The 24828-nt window shown below is 43.1% G+C and overlaps 1 protein-coding gene across 2 annotated transcripts in view; it reads left to right on the forward strand.

Moving 5' to 3' along the window:
• LOC111950314 (zinc finger and BTB domain-containing protein 16-A) overlaps positions 1-20039 on the forward strand; it is a 168846-nt gene extending 148807 nt beyond the window's left edge. Inside the window, exons 5-7 of one of the 2 annotated variants that reach the window (XM_023967799.2) lie at positions 2231-2401; positions 11878-12045; positions 14823-20039. In XM_023967799.2, the coding sequence (XP_023823567.1) occupies positions 2231-2401; positions 11878-12045; positions 14823-15052 (569 nt within the window). In that variant the 3' untranslated portion in view covers positions 15053-20039. Of the gene's footprint in view, positions 1-2230; positions 2402-11874; positions 12046-14822 lie in introns of both variants that reach the window. The other variant, XM_023967798.2, reaches the window with a different exon arrangement.
• Positions 20040-24828: the final 4789 nt, after the last annotated feature.

Consider the following 24828-nt stretch of genomic DNA (forward strand, 5'->3'; position numbering starts at 1 on the left):
TGAATTTATATATTGCAGGATGTATACTATTGTGGTGCTGGAGGGTGCAGGCAAAAAACTGAATACATGTTACTGTACCGCACGAGTATGTGTGTGTGTCTGTGTGTGAAGGTATATCAGAGGTTAAAGGGCAATCTGTCTGCAAGAGCAGTGCCATTAGGATTAATGCACACACACTTACACACACGCATACATGCTGCACACGGTCATGTATGCGCATACACTCTCCTACACAGCCCTCCTGTGTGCCATTCACTTAACAGCATTTAACAGGTCTGGGTTTTATGGCCATATTAGTGTTATTATTGTGTGGGGGGAATGCAATTACTAGTAGTTGTACATTGAAATGGGAGAAGTGGGTTCAGAGCTGGGTTTAAGTAGTATTCCAAAAATGTCAAATACTTTGAGCGTTTGCTTAAACCTGCTAGGTTGGGTGGTTGTACTTTTGGGACTTTTTATTGGTTCCATTGCAACAGGTAAGCTCAATCGAGCACAGCTAAAGTATTTGAAATGATTTTGAATAGTAGTTAAACCCAGATCTGGTGGGGTTAAATTAGTGTTTCCTTCCACCATGTCCAGACTTCACCTCATCCCAGACCCAGGTCAAAGGCCTGCTAAAATCTTACATTCCTGCAGTTTTCCTCTCCCCCTTTCTCCCTCCCTCTCTCTTTCTCAAATTCTGTCACTCTCCCTTCTCACTATCTCCCACCTCTCTCATTCCCTCAATTGCCCTGTTCCTGTTTGCCTCCAAAACTACTCAAACCATTTTCATTTCTCAACTGGACATTAATTGTTTGTGTGATAGCCCTGAGGTAGTGGGCAAGCTCTGACCACTGTGCTGTCTCCAGAGCACCCTGTGTTGTTACATTAGAGCGAGAGGGAGAGAGGAAGGCCTGTCAGTCAAGCCACCTTAAGTGCCTCAAGTCCTGGAGGGATTCCAGTGAAAATCGGCCCCAATCAATGGCCCCCTTTTCATTGATAAAAGAAGAGGGAGAAGAAGATGTTGTGGGGGAGAAAAAAAAGCAAAAGAAAGAGGGCTAGAGAAAGCCAGAAGGGAGTCTTGTCAGTATTTATTTGCACAGAAGCACCGTTACAGCCTCACTGTCAGAAGATTTAAGGACAGGCCCCGTTTTTGTCTCATCTTCTTGTTGTTGTTTTTTTACCTTTCTCTCCCTCTACCCCATCGCTCTCTTCACCGCTCACATGGTTGCTTGAATTTTCCTCTCACTACCTTTTCCTCATCTGTCTCCTCTTTTCTTCCCCTCCCTCTCTCTCTCTCTCTCTCTCTCTCTCTCTTCCTCCCTCTCTCCCTCCCTTTTCCCCCTTTCCCTTTCATTCTCTCCTGGGTGTGGATGGGAGACAGTGATTGATCCAGGGGGAGGGCTGTCTCTGGTGCGTTTATGAACATGAGGCTGCCGCTCCTCATAGATTTTTAAATTAGTGGCAGCTTTGCCCCAAAGATGCGTTATTGACTGATGAAATAGAAGCTGAGCTCTAAACACTCACTCTTTCCCTAGAGTTTTCCCCAGTCTGGTAATTGAAAAGTGTGTGTGTGTGCGCACTGTATTCCTGTGTGTGACTATATCTCTGCTGGAGAAAAATGAACACTACTTGTTGGGCTCGAGACTCAATTGAAATATAAAGCACATCGTTATACCTTTTCATGTACTTAAAAAATTGATTTAGAAAACCTATCCTCAGTGGCCTCTATGAAGGCCTTAGCCATATTCAAGTGTTCTCTACCAAGCATGAGATACAGGGCCATTGCACATCCCATTGTGTTGACGGTTCCCTGTATGCTAAAACAGTCCTTAGCCTGCCTGTTATACTGCTCACATCGTTTGTCATTGCTCTCAACTTGGTGCTGACCTCTTGTGGTAAGGAATCACAGTTGCAATGTTCAAGCCTGTGTGCTTTTCCCAGTGGTGTTTTACAATGATCGACACCTCGTTTGGTTTAGGATACGTATTTCTTTATAAAAGATCTAACAGATCTCAAGAAATGTACATCATTGTACAATGAACAAGAATGTTGAATATCCATAGAACAGAGATGAAATGGTCTTTATTCAGGAGTAGGGCCAAGAATGACGTGTCATTTCACTACAGGACTGTCAACATGTTATGACTTGTCAGATTTATTCTCAACATTATCTCCAACTCAATTGAAGATACAAACCAGACTAAATGAGAAAAGAAAACTCACCTTGTCCTCCCTCTCTCTCCATTAGGCTCGGACATGGCCATCTTCTGCCTGCTGTGTGGGAAGCGCTTCCAGGCGCAGCCGGCACTGCAGCAACACATGGAGGTCCACGCCGGTGTGCGCAGCTACATCTGCAGCGAGTGCAACCGCACCTTCCCCAGCCACACGGCACTCAAACGTCACCTTCGCTCTCACACAGGTCAGTGGCAGTGGCGACGCATACTGTCTAGTAGCAGCTACAAAGTATGTGGACACCCCTTCAAATGAGTGTATTCTGCTTTTTCAGCCACACCCATTGCTGACAGGTGTATAAAATCGAGCAAACAGCCATGCAATCGCTGAGCTCAGTGACTTTCAACGTCGCACCTTCATAGGATCCCACCTTTCCAACAAGACAGTTTGCTAGAGCTGCCCCGGTCAACTGTAAGTGCTATTATTGTGAAGTGGAAACGTCTAGGAGCAACAACGGCTCAGCCGCGAAGTGGAAAGCCTTCCCAGAAGATTGGAGGCTGTTATAGCAGCAAAGGGGGGACCAACTCCATATATTAATGCCCATGATTTTTGAATGAGATGTTTGACAAGCAGGTGTCCACATTCTTTTAGTTATGTAGTGTATGTCAACTCCCCCTCTATCCTAGTGCACTAGGACACACTCCTTTAGGCTACTCATGTTCTCTCACACTAACCAGTCAACTCAAACTCCTCTGACTACCCTACTAACAAATGATGTTGTCACTACGTTGCAGATAGATTGTGAGAAGGTTGGTCATCACATTAGGCAATTTGTGAGGTAATAATTACACTTATGCTGTGGCAACATACTTTTGCAATGATGTGGCAACAAGTGAAAGCTACACATAGACCTCCTAAAGACTGACAGGGAAAAGGTTGTCAACACAGTCTCCTTAGGTCCGCAGCTGTAAAGGAATCCATATTTCTTATGATGGCGTGATGGATTGTTCCGTTGACGGACATGGATGACAGTATATTTGACTAGTGGCGATGTCTCAGTAGTCTAGCATGAGTTTAGACTCTAGAGCCCTGCAGGGCAACAACACGTGTCTCACCACATTATGCTCATGGCTTTGGCTTCTGAACATGGTTGCCTATTATCTAACTCACTACAATGGTTCTTCCTAGAAGGAATTGTGTAATCCCGACTCAAAAAGTTATTTTTTATTTTTTTATTTAATCTTTTATTTAACTAGGCAAGTCAGTTAAGAACAAATTCTTATTTATAATAATGGCCTACCGGGAACAGTGGGTTAACTACCTTGTTCAGAGGCAGAACAACAGATTTTTACCTTGTCAGCTCGGGGATTCGATCCAGCAACCTTTCGGTTACTGGCCTAACGCTCTAATCACTAGGCTACCTGCCGCCCTAGTCTACTATTTGCATGGCTGGCTGAATAAACAGAGAGATCTGGTCATTTGCTGAATAAATTCATGCCATGATCAAACGGAGCTGCTACTGTATATACCTCCAGGCTGGCTCGTTGGTGAGTAAAGGCAATGTTAATACTGTCAGTTGTGAGAAGGACGAGGCTGGTGAGAGAAATAGCCTGGCGGATGAGGTGATTTAGGGAAAAGCCCCTGTTACCGTGACAGAATATAAGAACATGGAAATGAATCCCATTTCGCTTGCAAAGGATGGACGCTCTCATCTTCCCTTTTTTTCCTCTCTATCCTCCGCCGTCTGTCTGCGACCTTAAATAACCGTCTCTATGTCAGAGCTGATCTAGCTCACCGGCTCACGGATAAATATTTGAGATGAAGGTGGCGAGATGAGCGCAGCCAGCTTATTTGCAAGCCGAGGTGCAGTGATTTAGTGCGAGTGACAAGGTGAGGCGGTCCTGTATACTGTACCTCCGCATCTGCTTCTCTGTTTTCGGGAGAGGACCAATGACGTATACAGTGCATTAGGAAAGTATTCAGAGCCCTTGACTTTTTCCACATTTTGTTACTTTACTGCCTTATTCTAAAATTAATTAAATAGGTGTATTCCCTCATCAATCTACACACAATACCCCATAATGACAAAGCAAAAACGGGTTTTTAGAACTTTTTGCTAATTTATAAAAAATTAAAAAATTAAATATCACAATTACATAAGTATTCAGACCCTTTACTCAGTACTTTGTTGAAGCACTTTTGGCAGCGATTACAGCCTTGAGTCTTCTTGGGTATGACGCTACAAGCTTGGCACACCTGTATTTGGGGAGTTTCTCCTTCTCTGCAGATCCTCTCAAGCTCTGTCAGGTTGGATGGGGAGTGTCGCTGCACAGCTACTTTCAGGTCTCTCCAGAGATGTTCAATGGGGTTCAAGTCCGGGCTCTGGCTGGGCCACTCAAGGACATTCAGAGACTTGTCCTGAAGCCCCTCCTGCATTGTCTTGGCTGTGTGCTTAGGGTCGTTGTCCTGTAGTAAGGTGAACTTTCGCCCCAGTCTGAGGTCCTGAGCGCTCTGGAGCAGGTTTTCATCAAGGATCTCTCTGTACTTTGCTTCGTTCATATTTCCCTCGATCCTGATGAGTCTCCCAGTCTCTGCCGCTGAAAAACATCCCTCCAGACATGACGCTTGGCATTCAGGCCAAAGAGTTCAATCTTGGTTTCGTCAGACCAGAGAATCTTGTTAATCATGGTCATAGTCCTTTAGGTGCCTTCGGCAAACTCGAAGCTGGCTGTCATGTGCCTTTGACTGTGGAGTGGCTTCCGTCTGGCCATTCTACCACAAAGACCTGATTGGTGGAGTGCTGCAGAGAAGGTTCTCCCATCTCCACAGAGGAACTCTGGAGCTCTGTCAGTGACTATCGGGTTCTTGGTCACCTCCCTGACCAAGGCCCTTCTCCCCTGATTGATCAGTTTGGCCTAGCGCTCTAGGAAGCGTCTTGGTGGTTCCAAAATTCTTCCATTGAAGAATGATGGAGGCCGCTGTGTTCTTGGGGACCTTCAATGCTGCAGATATTTTTTGTTACCCTTCCTCAGATCGGTGCCTCGAAATAATCCTGTTTCGGAGCTCTATGGACAATTCCTTCATGGCTTGGTTTTTGCTCTGACATGCACTGTCAACTGTGGAACCTTATATAGACAGGTGTGTGCCTTTCCAAATCACGTCCAATCAATTGAATTTACCACAGGTGGACTCCAAGTTGTAGAAACATCTCAAGGATGAGCCATTTAAACAGGATGTACCTGAGCTCAATTTCGATTATCATAGCAAAGGGTCTGAATATTTCAGTTTTTTATTTTTAATACATTAACAAAAAATTCTGAACCTGTTTTTGCTTTGTCATCATGTCATCGTGTGTAGATTAATGAGGGGGGGAAAATATTGAGTCAATTTTATAATAAGGCTGTAATGTAACATGTGGAAAACGTCAAGGGGTCTGAACATTTTTTTGTTTGTTGCTATGCATTGGCCAATGAGAGGCTTTAAGCCACCGGTCGCCCATATTGGCACTCTTCAGAAGAAGCAGTCCTCCACAGGAATGAATGGATTTCTACAGTATTTAAATTAAATATTTCAAGGACAGAATTTAACTATTGCTTTCTTGTAGTGGGGACAGTAACATTAGTTCTCTCTAAAAAATTATACTTTTAAGGAATGATAAAAATATATTTTAAAATATTTTTAATTATGTTTAGTTCACATAACTTTTAAAAGTATGCATTAAGTTGTCTGTAATAGAATAAACATGGAAAATACAAACGTAGACATTAATAAATGCATTTCTATAGCTTCCAAAATTATTTTTTACAATGGTGGTGGAGTGCCAAGATGGAGGCGCGGTGGTTTCATAACAGTGCCCCCTGTCAGTCATCTAGTGTATATATAAACCATTGTCAGGGACACGAGGACGGTCCCCGTGCACGACTCCCTGAAATGTCATCCCCAACCCCAATCTCGGCATGAGCAGCAAGACGAGACAGCAGCACCGTGCTGTTTTGAACCTGATCCTCCATATGTGTGTATTAAATTGCAATGAGCCAGTCACAAGCACCCTGTAATATGATGTGGTGCCTTTGTCAAGGGATAAAAAAAATCGGCAAGCCGCCATGGTGCATAAAATAATCCCTAATTTCAAGAAAGGGGAAATAACTGGCAAATCTTACATGCATTTGCCGTTTTAATGTTTGTGTGTTATAGGGGAGAGATCGGATGTAAAAACACGCAGTAGCAGGTTATGTCGAGAGCAAAAGTCAAGCAGTCCTGTCTTCATCTCAGTTAGAGACATCATCGCCCTCTTCCAACAAGTCCATCATCGTCACTTATACTGTGCCTTCAGAAAGTATTCATACCCTTTGACTTACTCCACATTTTGTTGTTACAGCCTGAATTCAAATGCCTGAATCTCACCCATCTACACACTATACCCCATAATGACAAAGTGCAAACATGTTTTTAGAAATGTTTGCACATTTATTGAAAATTAAATACAGAAATATCTAATTTCCCGTGTTGCTTTGGCTGTATGCTTGGGGTCATTGTCCCGTAACTCTTCTACCAAGTCTCAGGTTGTTTGCACTCTGAAGCAGATTCTAATCATTGATTTGCCTGTATTTGGCTCCATTCATTGTTCCCTCTATCCTTACCAGTCTCCCAGTCCCTGCCGCTGAAAACCATCCCCATAGCATGATGCTGCCACCACCATGCTTCACAGTAGGGATGGTGTTAGATGGGTGATGAGCTGTGCCTGGTTTTCTCCAGACATAGCTCTTTGCATTCAGGCCAAATAGTACAATTTTTGGCTCATCAGACCACATAATTTTTGGCATGCCTTTTTGTAAACTCCAGGTGTGCTGTCCATGTGCCTTTTTCTCTGGATTGGCTTCTGTCTGGCCACTCTCCCATAAAGTCCAGATTGGGGAAAAACTCTAGACTGTTGTCCTTCTGGCATGTTCTCCCATTTCAGCCAAGGAACTTTGTCGTTCTGTCAGACTGGTCATTGGGTTCTTGGTCATCTCCCTGACCAAGGTCCTTCTTTCCTGGTTGCTCAGTTTGGTCGGACGGCCAGCTCTAGGCAGATTCTGGGTAGTTCCATATTTCTTCCATTACCCAATGATGGAGACCACTGTGTTCTTGGAAAATTTCAACTCTCTTGAAATTGTTTTATACCCATCCCCAGCTATATGCTGCACAATCTCGGCGATCTACAGACAGTTCCTTGGACTTCATGGTATAGTTTCTGTGGGACCTTATGTAGACAGGTGTGTTTATTTCTGAATCATGTCCAAATAATTGAATTGGCCACAGCTGAACATCACAGGTGGACATTATAGTGACATCTCAAGGATGACCGAAGGAAATTGGATGCACCTAAATTCAATTTGGAGTGTCATAGCAAAGGCGTGTGAATACTTACAGTACCAGTCAAAGGTTTGGACACACTGACTCATTCCAGGGTCTTTCTTTATTTTTACTATTTTCTACATTGTAGAATAATAGTGAAGACTTCAAATCTATGAAATAACACATATGGAATCATATAGTAACCAAAAAGTATTAAACAAATCAAAATATATTTGAGATTCTTCAAAGTAGCCACCCTTTGCCTTGATGTCCTCTTTGCATACTCTTGGCATTCTCTCAACCAGCTTCATGAGATAGTCACCTGGAATGCATTTCAATTAACAGGTGTGCCTTGTTGAAAGTTAATTTGTGGAATTTCTGAACCAGTCGGTTGTGTTGTGACAAGGTAGGGGTGGTATTCAGAAGATAGCCCTATTTGGTGAAAGACCTAGTCCATATTATGGCAAGAACAGCTCAAATAAGCAAAGAGAAATGACAGTCGATCCTTAATTTAAGACATGAAGGTCCGTCAATCTGGAATATTTCAAGAACTTTTAAGGTTTCTTCAAGTGCAAGACGCAAACACCATAAAGCGCTATGATGAAACTGGCTCTCATGAGGACCGCCACTGGAAAGGAAGACCCAGAGTTACCTCTGCTGCAGAGGATAAGTTCATTAGAGTTACCAGCCTCAGAAATTGCAGCCCAAATAAATGCTTTACAGAGTTCAAGTAACAGACACATCTCAACATCAACTGTTCAGAAGAGACTGTGTGAATCAGGCCTTCATGTTTGAATTTCTGCAAAGAAACCTCTACTAAAGGACACCAATGCAAAGAAGAGACTTGCTTGGGCCAAGAAACACGAGTAATGGACATTAGACCAGTGGAAATTTGTCCTTTTAGTCTGATGAGTCCAAATTTTAGATTTTTGGTTTCAACCGCCGTGTCTTTGTGAGACGCAGAGTAGGTGAACGGATGATCTCCGCATGTGTGGTTCCCACCATGAAGCATTGAGGAGGAGGTGTGGCGGTGCTTTGCTGGTGACACTGTGAGTGATTTATTTAGAATTCAAGGCACACTTAACCAGCATGGCTACCACAGCATTCTGCAGTGATACACCATCCTATCTGGTTTGCCCATAGTGGGACTATCATTCGTTTTTCAACAAGACAATGACCCAACACAACTCCCGGCTGTGTAAGGGCTATTTGACCAAGAAGGAGAGTGATGGAGTGCTGCATCAGATGACCTGGCCTCCACAATCAACTGACCTCAACCCAATTGGGATGAGTTGGACTACGGAGTGAAGGAAAAGCAGCCAACAAGTGCTCAGCATATGTGGGAACTCCTTCAAGACTGTTGGAAAAGCATTCCAGGTAAAGCTCGTTGAGAAAATGCCAAGAGTGTGCAAAGCTGTCATCAAGGCAAAGGGTGGCTACTTTGAAGAATCTAAAATACAAAATGTATTTTGATTTGTGTAACACATTTTTGGTTACTACATGTTATTTCATAGTTTAAATGTCTTCACTATTATTCTACAATGTAAAAATAAAGAAAATCCCTTGATTGAGTAGGTGTGCCCAAACATTCTGACTGGTACTGTATGTACATGAGAAATGTATGTATTTCATTGTCAATAAATTTACAAACATTTCTTAAAACATGTTTTCACTGTCATTATGGGGTATTGTGTGTAGATGGGTGAGAAATTCAGCCTGTAATGCAAAATGGGGAATAAGTCAAGGGGTATGAAATCTTTCTGAAGGCATTGTATGTCTTCTGCCTTCAACCTCACAGCTGCAAGCGCAATAGCTAGAGCAAGTACAATATGCGCAATAGCTGGAGCGAGTACAATATACACAATATACGCATGCTTGACACATCATTGTTTCGGTAGACCGATAGCTTTGGAAATCAGCTTCGCTGATGTTGCCCTCTGTTTGACATTGGTTTACTATTGATGACAGAGCGAGGCAACAGATTTAATTTAGCTTGATACACTGTAATAATCTGGCATTTATTTATTCCCTGGAGAAGAGTACACTAACCCCACAGTCTATTTCCCTCTCACTTCTTCCTCTCTGTCTCTAATCTGTAATCCCCATTTTTATTCTCTGAGACATTCTATCTATCCCTCTCCCTCTTTCTACCCTCTCTCGCTTCATCTCTGTGCCTCAAAAGAGAGGCTGCACACACACAAGCACACACACACGGGCACACTGTTGTACAATGGGGTCTCATAATGATGGCAGCCTCCTCCGTTCTCCCTCCCCACCGCGCTTGCAGACGCGCGCCCTGGCCCGGGCCCTCGTTAATATTCCGTTGTTGTACAACGGTCGCTTGTGTATTTTAACTCGGAGCCCATTTGCCGTCTGCGGCGGAGTGTTTTGTGTTCGCAGCTGTGTTTGATAGCGCCAGGCTAGAGAGAGAGAGAGAGAAGGATAGCTAGAGGGGAGAGAGAGAGAGTGCCCTGGCAGTGACAGAGCCCCCTGATTTACTGATGCTTATCGCATAATGAACCCGCCCTCGGTGCCCACGGGCACATGGCGCTCACGCCAGTGCCTGGGGGAGAGGGGTAGACTTAAGGGGGGGGGTTGAGGCAGCAGGTACACTGTCCACACCAGCCCCCCCCCCCCAGGGGGCATGGAAACGCAGGTGGCAGTGCCCAGTGTACCCAAGGGTCCACTCCTAGTCCACTGTTCTGCCTCAGTGTGCTGGATCCTCATCTCTGCCCCCTCGCTGTCATTAGACCCCAGCAGGCACTCTGTCTGACAGACACACAGAGAAAGGGAGAGAGGAGGGGGAGCAGCAGAGCGGTGCAGTGAGAGAGACAGAGATAGAAAGAGTTGTGGGGGGGTGGAGTGAGAGAAGGGAAAGGAGGGAGGGGAGAGATAGTGAAGGCCTTCTGATTTACGATGCTGTATCTCCAGTGCCTGGGAGCATAATGTATTCCTGACTAAATGAAGTCCTGCCTGGCCTTTGGATTGCAGCACAATGTGATTATGGCATTCGCTTACAAATATTGACTTTTTGCATAAGGAGCAATGAAGTCCCCTCCCTGCTAATAAGAATGACATTTTATTACTTACATATGTATATGTATATATGTATATGTGTATATATATATATATATATAGTATGTGTTATAATGCATTGTCTGTGTGAATTTGAAGGTAAATAACCTTCCATAGTCTGTCCACTGAGCATTAGCATGCTCTCCTCCAGATCTGTCTGATTGGGGCTCAGACTGCTCCTAATTAAAGGCAGGTGAATCTCAGCTCCATTACTATTCCTGTAGCATCGTGTGGGCCCCACCACGCTCTGTCATGGATTGTGATCTCTGCCGTGGCTAAAACGTTAGAAAAGAGCACGTCTTACAGCGGGAGACACTGATAACTTCATGCAGACAAATAAAGACTGTCACTTTTTTATAGATTTTTACCCTCCTGCCTTCTCCCTCTCTTTCTCTATATATCTATTTTTTTCTGTCTTTCTTATCCCTGCCCTCCCCATCCACAGTATCCCCCCCAACCAGAAAGCGTCATACGCCGGGCGTCGCATCACTCCAAACAGCCACTGCGTCCAAATGTGAATAACATTTAAGGCGCGTCTCTCCAACGAAAATAAATGCCAGAAGAAATTGACATTGTCTCTTGACAGGGGCGATGGGTTGCCCGAGCATGACAGTACATAACGAGAAATGCAATTTATTCCCTGGCACGGTGCCGCTCGGACAGCCAGATAATGAAACGCGTAGGTCATTGGCGATGACTTAAACCTTTAGCAGTGGAGTGAAATGCATTAAATATTGAGAACATTACACGCCTGGCAGCGCGGCGCATCTGTACCGGGGAGCGAATGATGTATGGGCGGCTGCTAGTCAGACACAGGAAAGCAATTAGTCACCGAGTGTTGGAGAGAGCCTCCGCATATCATAATATTACTGATTATTGACATCTGAATATCCATTACACGAGTATCCCCAGGGGGGCAAGGGTACAGTGCTCTAACTTGACCTACAAAGAGGAAGAAATTGAGTGGACTGGAACAAGTGTTTTTAAGAAATATGTTAGAATTTTGTCCCCGATAGCTCAGTGTGATTGCGAACCTATTCTAGCCTTTGTCACGTAATTTTCATCTTCTCATTGAATTAAACACACTTGTACTTCTATAGCTTTCTTTCTGTATGAACTCAGACAAAAATAGCAATTTGAAACTGTAACAAAGCTATGAGTCCAATTTGGGTGTTCCCTTTTATTTATTTCCTGTCTCTGTCTTAGTTATTACATGAAGGACTGCGACTGAACCAAACATGATCAAATATTGTAGGAGAAATATCTTTGGAATTATGTTCAATTGTCTGTGTTGTCCCCCGTGTTCAGCAGGTGACCATCCATATGAGTGCGAGTTCTGTGGGAGCTGCTTCCGTGACGAGAACACTCTGAAGGGCCACAAGCGCATCCACACCGGGGAAAAGCCCTATGAATGTAACGGCTGTGGGAAGAGGTTCAGCCTCAAGCACCAGCTGGAGACTCACTACCGCGTGCACACAGGTATGCATTGTTAGAATCACAATGGATGGGAAAATCAGTGAAGAGGCGACTCCGGGATGCTGGCCTTCTAGGCAGAGTTGCAAAGAAAAAAAGAAAATATTAAGATTTGCAAAAGAACACAGACACTGGACAGAGGAAATCTGCCTAGAAGGCCAGCATCCCGAGTCGCCTCTTCACTGTTGATGTTGAGACTGGTGTTTTGTGGGTACTGTTTAATGAAGCTCCCAGTTGAGGACTTGTGTGGCGACTGTTTCTCAAACTAGACACTCAAATGTACTTGTCCTCTTGCTCAGTTGTGCACCGGGGCCTCCCACACCTCTTTCTATTCTGGTTAGAGCCTGTTTGCGCTGTTCTTTAAGGGAGTAGTACACAGCGTTGTACGAGATCTTCAGTTTCTTGGCAATTTCTCACATGGAATAGCCTTCATTTCTCAGAACAAGAATAGACTGACGAGTTTCAGAAGAAAGTTCTTTGTTTCTGGTCATTTTGAGCCTGTAATCAAACCCACAAATGCTGATGTTCCAGATACTCAACTAGTCTAAAGAAGGCCAGTTTTATTGCTTCTTTAGTTAGAAAAAAAGTTTTCAGCTGTGCTAACATATTCCAAAAGGGCTTTCTAATGATCAATTAGCCTTTTAAATGATACACTTGGATTAGCTAACACAACGTGCCATTGGAAAACAGGAGTGATCGTTGCTGATAATGAGCCTTCTGTACACCTATGTAGATATTCCATAAAAAATCTGCCGTTTCCAGCTACAATAGTCATTTACAACATTAACAATGTCTACACTGTATTTCTGATCAATTTGATGTTATTTCAAATGGACAAAAAATTTGCTTTTCTTTCAAAAACAAGGACATTTCTAAGTGACCCCAAACTTTTGAACGGGAGTGTATGTCAACTCCGTTAAACTGGGAAAATGTTAACTCTGGTACGCTGATAGATTGTCAGTGCTATAGCACGGATACAAATGCAGAACTGTTACACTGGGAAAATATCAGCTCTGTTACACTGGGAAAATATCAGCTCTGTTACACTGGGAAAATTGTACAAGCTTTCATGGCTTGTTCAAGAGAGTTAAAGGGTTAGTGTACAATGCTAATAGTTTCTACCAGTACAGTTCCCTCTGGAGACTAGTTAACTCACTGGAGATCCAGCTCGGCTCCATAACAGATTGAATTCAGTGTTGTAACGCAGAAGGAGGGGAAGTGTATGACAAGTGTTCAATAGTTTTATACTGGACGTTAAGATTGTCTGGGAGCAATGTGCGCACTTGATTTGCTCATTTTACAAAGCATACCGTACACAGACTGTTTTTATGAATGATTCCAAGGGCCAGTAAATACAGGCTTGCGGAGGAGCCACCATATTGATCCCAGGCCTTTACAGCTCCATAAATGTGTCAACCAGGTGTCAGTCGGCTGCTGGCAATTGTCACTCTCATGATGGCTGAATTTACGTCCCCAGATATGAGGATGAGAGGCATGTGCTGTGAATCAGGGTGTTATGAAGGGGACACACCACCTATTATCCCAGGTCTGCTGTTGAGCCAAGGTTTACCTGCTTCAACCCCCCCACCAACACTCCCCTGTCTCCCATTCAATAAGCCAGCTGTCAAATAAATGCCCCCCCCCCCCCGCGCCTTTTGTGGTGCTGGGGCCAGGGGCCTTAATTCGCGGTGAGCTAAAGCGCACTGGAGATAACAAGACCAAGTGACAAGCTCACAGTCAAAGGCCACTGCGCACAAAAGGGGGCCGCTTGATAAATCATCGACATTGGCAACCTTCCCCCCTCCCCGAGTCCCACCTGTCAATGGCGGATCAATACTGGTTCCCATTTGCAGTTCATTATTGCCCAGTTATCTGAGGCAACCCTGTTTAAAGTGTGGTTATTGTATACACTGCTGGCACGTGGGGCCTTGTCAGTCGACACGGCCCGTAATTATATTCTTGGCATGGCTATTTGCGTAAACACAACCCTGACCCCCTTCCCACAAGTCAAGTTTGGCACTTCTAAAAAAAAATATATATATATAAAAATAGATGCAGGGACACATCAGAGAGAAGCCTCTCTGTAACGTGGTGTGAGCGTCGGTATCATTCACGGCCCCAATCACATCCAACACCTCATTTCAAATGCCATTGGTAAAGGTCGGCATTTACATGTCTAATTTGCGCCTGTCGGATTGAGTGCCGGGGATTATTCCTAGCCATCCCTCTAATCATTTGCACGTTTAGGGAGGGCGCTGGTCCGGAATATCACATGCACTGGAATGTAGCTGCTTTGGAACAGTCGAGAATCAAATGTAATAAAATTGAAGTTGTGATTTGATGTTCCAAAATGGCATAGGTCCTATTGGTGATTTGATATTAGACATTAAATGTGGCACATGTACATCAGTGTAACTGGATAGGTGGGGTTTGGTTTGTAAAGCACATTTTAGGGGTGGTTCATATAGTGCACAGCTGCGCTATATGAAATACCATTATCCATTATCACATGCACCTTTCAATTTAGCCATGGGTGTGTTATAGACATTATGGTCATTGCTAATTGAGACCACTAGATATCGCACTCTTTCTGCTAGCATTGACACGCAAAAGTGAGGAAGCTCTAGAAGAAAGTTGCTACTGTAATCTGCTACAGGTGGTTACACCTTGACAACCTTGTAAATGTAGGAACAACTGACTGTATGGGTCATATAGAGTTCCATTCCTCAGCCTGATGTTGTTGTTGTTGACATGTCCGTTGTTGTTGTTGTCACCCCCTCCAGGTGAGAAGCCGTTTGAGTGCAAGCTGTGCCACCAGCGATCCAGGGACTACTCGGCCATGATAAAACACCTGCGCACCCACAACGGTGCCTCGCCGTACCAATGCACCATCTGCCTGGAGTACTGCCCCAGCCTCTCAGCCATGCAGAAGCACATGAAGGGCCACAGGCCCGAAGACATCCCCCCGGACTGGAGGATAGAGAAGACCTACCTGTACCTCTGCTACGTCTGATGCCACCAGACAACAGCCGGGGGGAAGGAGGGCGGGCAGAGGAAGTGGGGAAGGGAGCGAGAGAAGGAGAAGGAGGAGTAGGAGGAAAACGAGGCCTGTGGCGAAGAAGTCAAGCGAGGAAATCCATGAGACGGAAGCACAGGCGATTTTCTAATGCAAAGAGAGTGAATGACAGAGGGGCACACTGAGGAAAAGGGCTGGGCTAGGCAGAGTGCAGTTCTGACCAGAGGACATTACCCCTTCAAAGTCACATGTCGTTCAGTACATCCATAAACGTTTTGTTTCAAGTTGTTTTCAAATTGCCTAATGCAAAACCTGTGGGTGTACCCTCATCGATGGACCCGCATCAATGGAGTTTGTTGTCCTTAAGTCTACCCACAGACTCGAAAGATGTCACCCAAGCCACACCTGAAACTGAACTGAAATGATTCTCAAAGGCTATATGAACCCACACATCCCCATCATTTAGACCACTGGCCATCCCTAAATGTAGTTTTGACACCCTCACCTTTTCTGGTAAGGGATTGTATCCTACTGTAACTTGGTGGGTCAATCCTCTCATTACCTGATACTACAGATCCCTTCCTGATTTGATTGGATTACACTAGACACCAAGTCATGTCCTGCTTGAGGAACATGTCACAGTTGACCCCTACTACCCATCCCATTGTTTACCAGAGTGCTCCAAAATGGTATCTTCAGACCTGGTGGCACAGAGCACTTACAGTGGTGTCATTCAGATAGCCCTCGAGAATCAGAGCCTAAAGGCTGGCTCATGTGTCACATGTCAGCCAGACCTATGGCAAAATAGCACCATGTATTGTACTGCATCAACATAAGCAAAGTTGAATTGGATTGGGGCACAACACCCCTGTACCCACGCAGAGGGTTATCTTTTGTTCAGCAAGGGAGATGAACAGAGGATGATATTCCCATATCGAAAATGTCCTCTTCCCGGTGAGCTTCCAGGGTTCTGTTGGATAAGGGCTGAAAACGGCTGAGGCCACTAGTCGGGTTTCGCCGTAGCCTCTCGGGAGTCGAACCATGACTGTCACTTTTTTATTCTCCTTATCTTTGTCTCCGCATCAGTTTATCATAGCTTCATTGCACAGGTAAAGACATGTTACGACAGCAGTCTCTGTTTGATGTTTCTTATATCAGATATATTTTTAAGGGGAAGCGAAGCCGCTGCTCTGTTTTCTCTTAAACCATGAGTCTCTATACAGCATTAACTGGAGATGTCTCATTTCTTTCCGCTATAGATACTGGACTGATATAAATGTAAGCAGATCATCATCAATTACACTAAATTGCAGTACGTTGTCTGACTCATAACATTAACTATTTTCTCACATTAATAATCTCATATTCTCTATATGCCATGGTGATGGAGACCAAAATGACAAAGGCTGCTGTGGATTGAGGTCAGGAGCTATGACGTGGAGGGGTAGCACCAGTAAAACCTCCAAGGGGTGGTTGTAATGCCTTCATGATGCGACTATAAGGAGATATGGCACTTGTTATAACAGATCGTATGTACTGTTATGAGGAGTATAACCATGAATGTGATACCAGGTGGAAAATTGTTTCATAAAATTGTAATAGTGCTATATCAATAAAATATGTTGTCATAACCTGTTGACAAGCATTATATCTGTTCATATGGCAGCATAATGAAGGCATTATGAGCATCACTGTCAGTTCAATGTTAATTGGGATAATCACACTCAACTATTAGCAGGGGGGGGGGGGGGGGACTAAACTGATTGGAGGAGACATGGCCTGGCCAGCCCAGGGTGCGGACGGTAAAAAGACACAATAAATCAACTCTTAATATATGGTTTTGTTTCTTCGCTTTGTCTTTTTCCTATTATATCTCGATTTATCTCAGCACATTGTACTTGAATTACCTCGTTTTTTGTGACCTCGTGCTTGTTTTTAGTTCCCTTGTGTTTTTTTGTTTAATTTTGTACATGTTCTTACTTTTTGTGAGCGTGTGTCCGAAAGCCGCACTATTGCGCGAGGGAGATGTGATAAAGCAATGTGTACGTGGAAATGAGTGCCACGGTGAAAATAGATTTTTATTGTTGTGTATTTTTGTGCATTATTGTTACCAAACTTGGTATTTTTTTTATTAACCCTGCTTGTTGAAGAGCTGGTGGGTTTGGTCATTCTTATAAAAGCTACCTCTAAGTTGTTTTGTTTTCATTTTTGTAAAAGCACGTTATTTTGTGTGTTTGTGTTTTGCATCATTGCAACTTCATCTCATGCTTTCAAGTGTTGACTTATTGTCTTTTTCATATGTGTAAGTGACATTTATATAAAGGGTAAGATTGATGGGGAAATATAAAACAAGAGTTTATTCTTATCTTACAGTCCCCCCCTGACAGTAACCTTAAGAACAGAGAAGAGATGTTGAAGCCTTAAGTATGGGGTAAGAGGGATGTACGCAGTAGAAGAAGTAATAGTACTTTTAAGAGTTAAAAAAAAAAGCGTTAAACTTGAAAATATGTGAATAGAATTGTAGTTTTGTAATGTGAAAAAAAAGGTTCACCAATGTTGAACCACCAAGAACAGGTCATATATGCAGCGATGCAGTGTGCGTTGGACAATTGGGACTGCAAGTGTTAATCAAAGAAAAAAGGAAGGTTAGAAAAAAAGAGATAATCTTGGTTGACAAGTTCTCTCGAACTGAGTGTATTCCTGAACAAGAGCCAACAGAGGCAATTTGATATATAAAAATTGTAATATTTTTGTATTCAGTGTCAGTCCCTTTCCATTTGTCGAGGGTTTCAGCAGGGCATATATTTGTATATATATTTTTTTTTTATTACCTAGTTTTTTCTCTGGTTTTGAATCTTTTGCCTTGCTCCTCTTTGGTAATGTTAAATGTGTGAATATGTTGTGGTAAGTGTTGCTTTCTGGATGTCAATGCATTGGAGGTGAAGGACTAAATCTATCGGCCATAAACGTGCGTGTGGAAAAAAATATAATAATTTAAATTGGATGGCAGGGATGCTGCCATCGGTCAATTAGTACACGTCATTCACAAATTTCAATCAACTTTTATTGCCAACATTTTGTTTTTGTACTTGAAGTGATAAAAAAAAGATGCAATGGCATGAACGTGGTCGTATTGGCTATGATTGTCTTGCCATTGTATTATCGAACACTGTGAGCCGAGGGATTTCCCTCGTCCAATATTCATCCACTATAATAACTTCAGTCACCAAATCAGAGTGCCAGGCCAGAGAGCCTGAAACAATCTCATCAAACTTCAATAACTAGAGAGATTCAGTCTCCTATCATTGTTCTCTGAATGTTTTGTACTTTTTGTGTGTGTGTGTGCATAAATGAAAGTGTATCTGTGGGAGCGCGTGCGTGTATTAGTGAAAAATGCACAAATTAGATCAGACACAAAATAAAAACAATGCTCTGTGCCACTTTTCTCTCAACATGTTGGAAAAAAAATACATTGGCGTTGATATAGTTCTTCCCTCAATGTTACTCTGTTTCTGTAATATCGTTGTGCCTAAAATGGAAATTGTTCAACAAAAATGTCCAGTTATATCTGCTTTGTTTCTGTACTTTCAGAAGATAATTAATGGTGTCTCCAGCACTCTAGGGATGTCATGATGATTTGAGATAACTGATTTCTGATTTAGAATAAAAAAGGAGTTGTTCTGGAGGGCTGCATTAGCCTAAAATTGGTAGTGGGTAAACCACCTTTGATGTTTTTGTTTGTAATTGACACCTAAAAGCAATGTAACTTGTTTACGCACAAAAAGCAAGGAAGAAAAAGTGTCCCAAAAATACAGACTATGGAGCTTGAGAGTATAAGACATAAAGATGATAACATTCACGGGCCATGAAAATTGTATGCATTTTGCTTTTTCAATCTGTTCTGAAGAACTGTTGCCTGTTCATTTTGGAAATAAGTCTTAAGTATGTTTTTTGGTTAATAATATTTTGCTGTCAGCAACAGGTTTACTGAGCAGTTAATGTCCTTCCAACCTCCACTTTGGCAGCTTGTCAAACCCATAGCGTTGCCCCAGCTTAACATTAACACTTGTTTGTTATAAAGTACTTGTTCTTAAGATAAGAAAAAAATTCAAAGACGAGCCTTACAAAATCATGGCATCCCTGGAGTAGGCACTCTGTGTTTCAGTGTGGTGTTCTAGAACGAGTAGCCATTTCATGCAGTGTTGCCATGCATGTGCCATTTGAGGTCCAGACTAAACTGTTTGAGTATCAAAGCACCAAGACATTGTCTTTTTATATTAGCACTGAGGACCAATTGCCCTGTCGGACCAAGCATTACAAAGCTTTTCTCTCTCTTTCTCTCTTTCTGGCTTGTCTGTCATTTTGTTTCATTCTTTCTTGTTGTGACAGCACAAGTGCCAGTCGAGTTGCTCTGTATTAAGAAAATAGTGTTTTTATTATTATTTGAATTCTTATCGTTTTCGTCTACCTCAGCACCTGATCTTAGCCTAATCTTAGAAGGTGCCCAATTATTATAATTTAATTTCTCCTTTTTTTGTAATTTGAATAAAAATGATTTAATTTGCATTAGAACTTTGCAAAGGTCCTTTGTCTTTTCCAGCGATTAGCTGTGTGTCTGTGGCCCTGCTTCACATGTTAGTTGTGCCACGGATCCCAGCATCTGTCTGTTGATTTAGTTTTTTTTCTTTCCGTGTAGGATCAGACACATCTCTTTGTAAAATTTCAGTGTTTCTATGATGGAGTGTGAAAAAAATAAAAAATAAATAAGAGATTTAAATGCTGCAGGTTTTATTATCCATGTTGTCACTAAGTACATTTTGTGCCTTCGATAGTGAAAGATAATATTTTTTACATCCTACTAACAGTAGATTGTTTTGTAGTGAACATTTTTTTTGTATTTTTATTTATGAGTCTCAGAAAAATAACGATGTTCAGTTGTATACCTTCAATCTGCAGTTAGAAAATCAATAAAAAATGGACTCAAGTTTGTCTGCCTGTTTTCTAATGTGGTGCTTCCCTTCTCTTTCTGGGTGACCCATTACTCATATAGTCTGTGGACTCTTCATGTGATAAAATGCTGGGTTCGTTGTCTGAGTCAGGCACAGGACACAGGTTTGAGAAAAACACAAAAGTCTTTACTCAAAATATTATACAAAACCAGAATATCTCCAACAAGGAAACATAACGTATAGAGAAAACCCTCCAACACACACGGTAACACAAAACAATCACGGACAAAACAGAAAGGTAGACAAGAGGGTAAATAGGGAACATAATAAGGGAATAGAAATCAGGTGTGCGTAATCAAGACAAAACAAAAGGAAACATGGGTCGGTGATGACTAGAAAGCCGGTGACGTCGACCGCCGAACGCCGCCCGAACAAGGAGAGGAGCCGACCTCAGCCGAAGTCGTAACACTTCAGATGCCAACCCACAGTTCGATACTGTATAGATACTAAAAATGAATTACAGGTTTACACAATGTTAGAGAGCCATTCTGCTGTTCTTGTTATGCAGAACTGTGTCCTTCAAAAGCAGCTCTGTAAACATGGGTAACAACCATGAAGTCACTGGGAGGACCGTTGCTGCAGCTGACAAATGATGATGCATAGACCGCCCCCCATGAGATTCTCCCCAGCTTCCCCTCCTCTCACATCTGTAGGCAACAGCTTTTCTCATTCAACACTTTTCTCTCTTCCACCAGTCCCACTTCTCTGTGCACAAAAAATATATGTCTTGATCCTCAACCCTCTGTCATCCCTTTTTGTCAATTTCTTTAAAAGCACCGGAGGAATTGGAATTATGGTGATTTGAATAAGTCAGTTGGGGTACAGAGGGAGTATTATATTCCACTATACTAGTGATGGGGTAAAGATGTAGTACTCATTGCTCAGTTCTTAAATGCATTTAGTCACCTAATGCCAGAAAAGCCTTGCCAAGCAGAAGGTATTAAATCAAGTCAAATAAATGTAGTAATATGCCGCCACTGCCACTTCTTTTACTAGTGTCTCTTTATTCCCTGTGGCTGCTTTCCACTACGGGACCTCATTTGGGTATAGTGTAAGTGGGCCGTTAAGTGTAGCACAGAATATATGATCCACTACAGGAGGCTGATGCGAAGCCATGTTAAGTTGCATATGAAGAGGTAATTTGTGTTGTTGACCACAGCAGCACCCCCTGCTGTTGAGCTGTAGCGAAAAGCCTCTTGAGTAAGAACATGACATGGCCAGTGTTGTGGCTGGAATTATTACATCTACCAGACAGTAGAGCCATGGGTATGTGTTCTGCATGTAGAATGACCAGATAGGTATTTTCTGACAGAGACAGTAGTCTGTTGACATAGAACCAAATGGAAGTGCTAATGGTTAGCATTGTGTCAGTGCTTGCCTAGCGACCATGTCCTACATTCCTCTCTCATTATGTAGGTAATAAATGCTATCATTAGATATGCAGGGTGCACGCCATTATTGCTGCCACCCGGGTTGCTGTTAGGGGGGAAACGGGGCGAGACACTAATGGTTCAGTTTTTCTGTGCATCTAGGAAGCGATACAAACATGGCATTATACTAAACTGAGCTATCTGGTGGGCTTTAGTATTCCTCACTTTCTATCTTTCCCTCTATCTTTCTCTCACTCTCTCTTTCTAGTGCTCTCTATTTTCCTCTCCTCTATCCTTCTTCCTTCCCCCACCCCACCCCCTCTCTCTGGCTCTGTCTGTCTCTCTTTCTCGCTCTCTGTGTTATTTGGAACCATTTTGCTTTGGAAGGTTGTGCTAACTAGATGGACAACATTACACCTCAGCAACACACCAGACTGACAAGCAACTCATCTAGACACTCTCCAAACACTCCTGGAATCACAGCACAGGCTTAGATGTCCTTCTTTTCCAGATCACCACCATCATATTCACGTCAACATTATTATTTCAAAGTCCTGTGCTCATTAGACAAAGTATTATAGCAACCTGAATAATTGGGCTCATCATTGTTTCTCCCAGAGATGAGAGCCCTTCTTTCAATCTGGAACATCTAAGATCGGCTTCCTTATAGCTGACCTAACCAGGTTAATCAAGCCAGGAGACCCTGCCATCTGTTTCGGCACAAACAAGAGACCAGAGGTTCTCCTTCGGCTCCCTATTATAGCAGACAGTCCTCTCCCTTCCCAGCTGTCTTTGGGCAGCATATGCAGACCCTGACCTCTCCCCTGAGAAGGATCAGCTAATGAGCTACTTTTCTTTAGCTATTCACTCCATCACCACCGGCCTCTGCATATCAAACCCAATGTGGCTAGTCGTAGTGGAGAGTTAGGCTGTCTTGGACTATCTTGATTGTTTTAAGGGTCTTTGGTGATTTAGGGAAAGGAGGACACTAGAGGACACATCCCCTGATGATGAGTTCAGTTTGATCCCAATTCTGTTTTAGAAACGAAGCAGAGTGGGGATTTTTGGCCTTGGTTGATTGGACTCATGTGACCCTTGTGGGCGATGTGAGTGGAAGGGGCAGGGTCCAGTGAATGGCCTGCTGCAGCCTGGAGGGGGGGGNATGTTGTCACTAAGTACATTTTGTGCCTTCGATAGTGAAAGATAATATTTTTTACATCCTACTAACAGTAGATTGTTTTGTAGTGAACATTTTTTGTATTTTTATTTATGAGTCTCATATGAAAAATAACAATGTTCAGTTGTATACCTTCAATCTGCAGTTAGAAAATAAATAAAAAATCGACTTGAGTTTGTCTGCCTGTTTTCTAATGTGGTGCTTCCCTTCTCTTTCTGGGTGACCCATTCCTGATATACTATGTGGACTCTTCAGGTGCCTACCATACGTTGTTGATGCTAAGAATAATTACAGGTTTACAGAATACACAGCATGTTGGAGAGCCATACAGCAGGTATGTTTTGTTATGCAGAACTGTGAGTGTCTGTCTGGCTGTCTACATGTGTGCTCTTTTGTGTGTTTGTGAGTATGTGAGTGCATCTGTCTGTGTGTGTTGCTTAAGAGTGTACGTCGTCACTTTCACTGTTTTCCATTCCAGAGAGTTCCAAGAGCGTCGGCCGCCGGGCTTTCAAAAGCATCTCTGTAAACGGGTAACAACCATGAAGTCTCTTGGAAGACTGATGCTGCGGCTGAAAAAGGAAGATGCATAGACCTTCCCCCGTGAGATTCTGCCCAGCTTCACCTCCTCTCACATCTGAATGCAGCAGCTTTTCTCATTCAACACTTCTCTCCTCTTCTACACATCCCACTTTTTTCTGCACACCAAAAAAATATTGGTCTTGATCCTCACCCCTCAGTCACCCCTTTTGTCAATTTCTTTAAGAGCACCAGAGGAACTGGAATTACGGTGATTTGAATAAGTCAGTTGGGCTACGGAGGTAGTACCATATTACACTGGTGATGGGGAAGACACATATTGTACTCACTGCCCAGGTCTTATATGCCTTTAGTCACTTAAGTCCCCTAATGCTAGAAAAGCCTTGCGAAGCAGAAGGTATTAAATCAAGTCCAATAAATTGAGTAATATGCCGCAGCTGCCACTTCTTTGACTAGTGTCCCTATATTCCCTGTGGCTGCTTTGAAATGGCTCTCCACTACCGGAGCTCTGTTGGATATAGTGTGAGTGGGCTGTTAAGTGCAGCACTGACTAGATGATCCACTACAGGAGGCTGATGCGAAGCCATGTTACACTGCATCTGAAGAGGTCATTTGTGTTGGTCACAGCAGCATCCCCTGCTGTTGAGCTGTAGCGAAAAGCCTCTTGAGTAAGAACATGGCCAGTGTTGTGTCTGGAATACATCTACCAGTTAGCAGACAGTAGTGCCATGGGTGGATGTGTTCCGCATGTTGAATGACCAGATAGACATTTTCTAACAGAGACAGTAGTCTGTTGAAATGGAACCGAACGTGTCGGTGCTTGACTCACCAACCATGTCTGTCCTATATTCCTCTCCCATTATGAGGTCATAAATGCTATCATTAGATATGCAGGGCGCAAGCCATTATTGCTGCCGCCCTGCCGCCCTGATCGTTGCTAGAGGGGAAACGAGGCGAGACACAAATGGTTCTGCTTTTCTGTGCTTGTAGGAAGAGATACAAACATGGCATTAACCAAACTGAGCTACCTTTTCTAGCTGAGCTTTAGTCCTTATGACGCAGCTCACTTTCTATCCATCTTCCTCTCTCTCGAATATATAATATTGTTCTTTATGTATATGCCGTTTATCGGACGGTTTTATCCAAAGCGACTAACAGTCATGCGCGTATACATTTTACGTATGGGTGGCCCCGGGAATCAAACCAACAATCCTGGCATTTGCAAGCGCCATGCTTTACCAACTGAGCCATACAGGACCATCTCGCTCTATTTTCCTCTTTCTATCGTTCTTCCTTCCCCAACTGTCTCACTCTGTTTATTTGGAACCACGTTGCTTTGAAAGGTTTGGGTGGGCCAACTGGACAGACAACATTACACCTCAGAGCAGCACCACAACAGACTGATGAGCAACTTGTCTAGACACTCCAAACACCACAGAACAGACTTAGACATCCTTATTTTCCAAACCACTACCATCACATTCACTTCAACATTATTATTTCAAAGTGCTGTGCTCATTAGACAGGTATTATAATATATAGTATTACAGTATTATAGCAACCTGCATAATAGGGGTCACCATTGTTTCTCCTCCCAGAGATGTGAGCGCTTCTTTCAACTTCCTTATAGCTGACCTAACCAGGTTAATAAAGCCAGGAGAACTCGACGTCTGTTTCGGC

The sequence above is a fragment of the Salvelinus sp. IW2-2015 genome, linkage group LG23 (assembly GCF_002910315.2).
Source record: "Salvelinus sp. IW2-2015 linkage group LG23, ASM291031v2, whole genome shotgun sequence".
In the NCBI taxonomy this organism is placed as follows: domain Eukaryota; kingdom Metazoa; phylum Chordata; class Actinopteri; order Salmoniformes; family Salmonidae; genus Salvelinus; species Salvelinus sp. IW2-2015.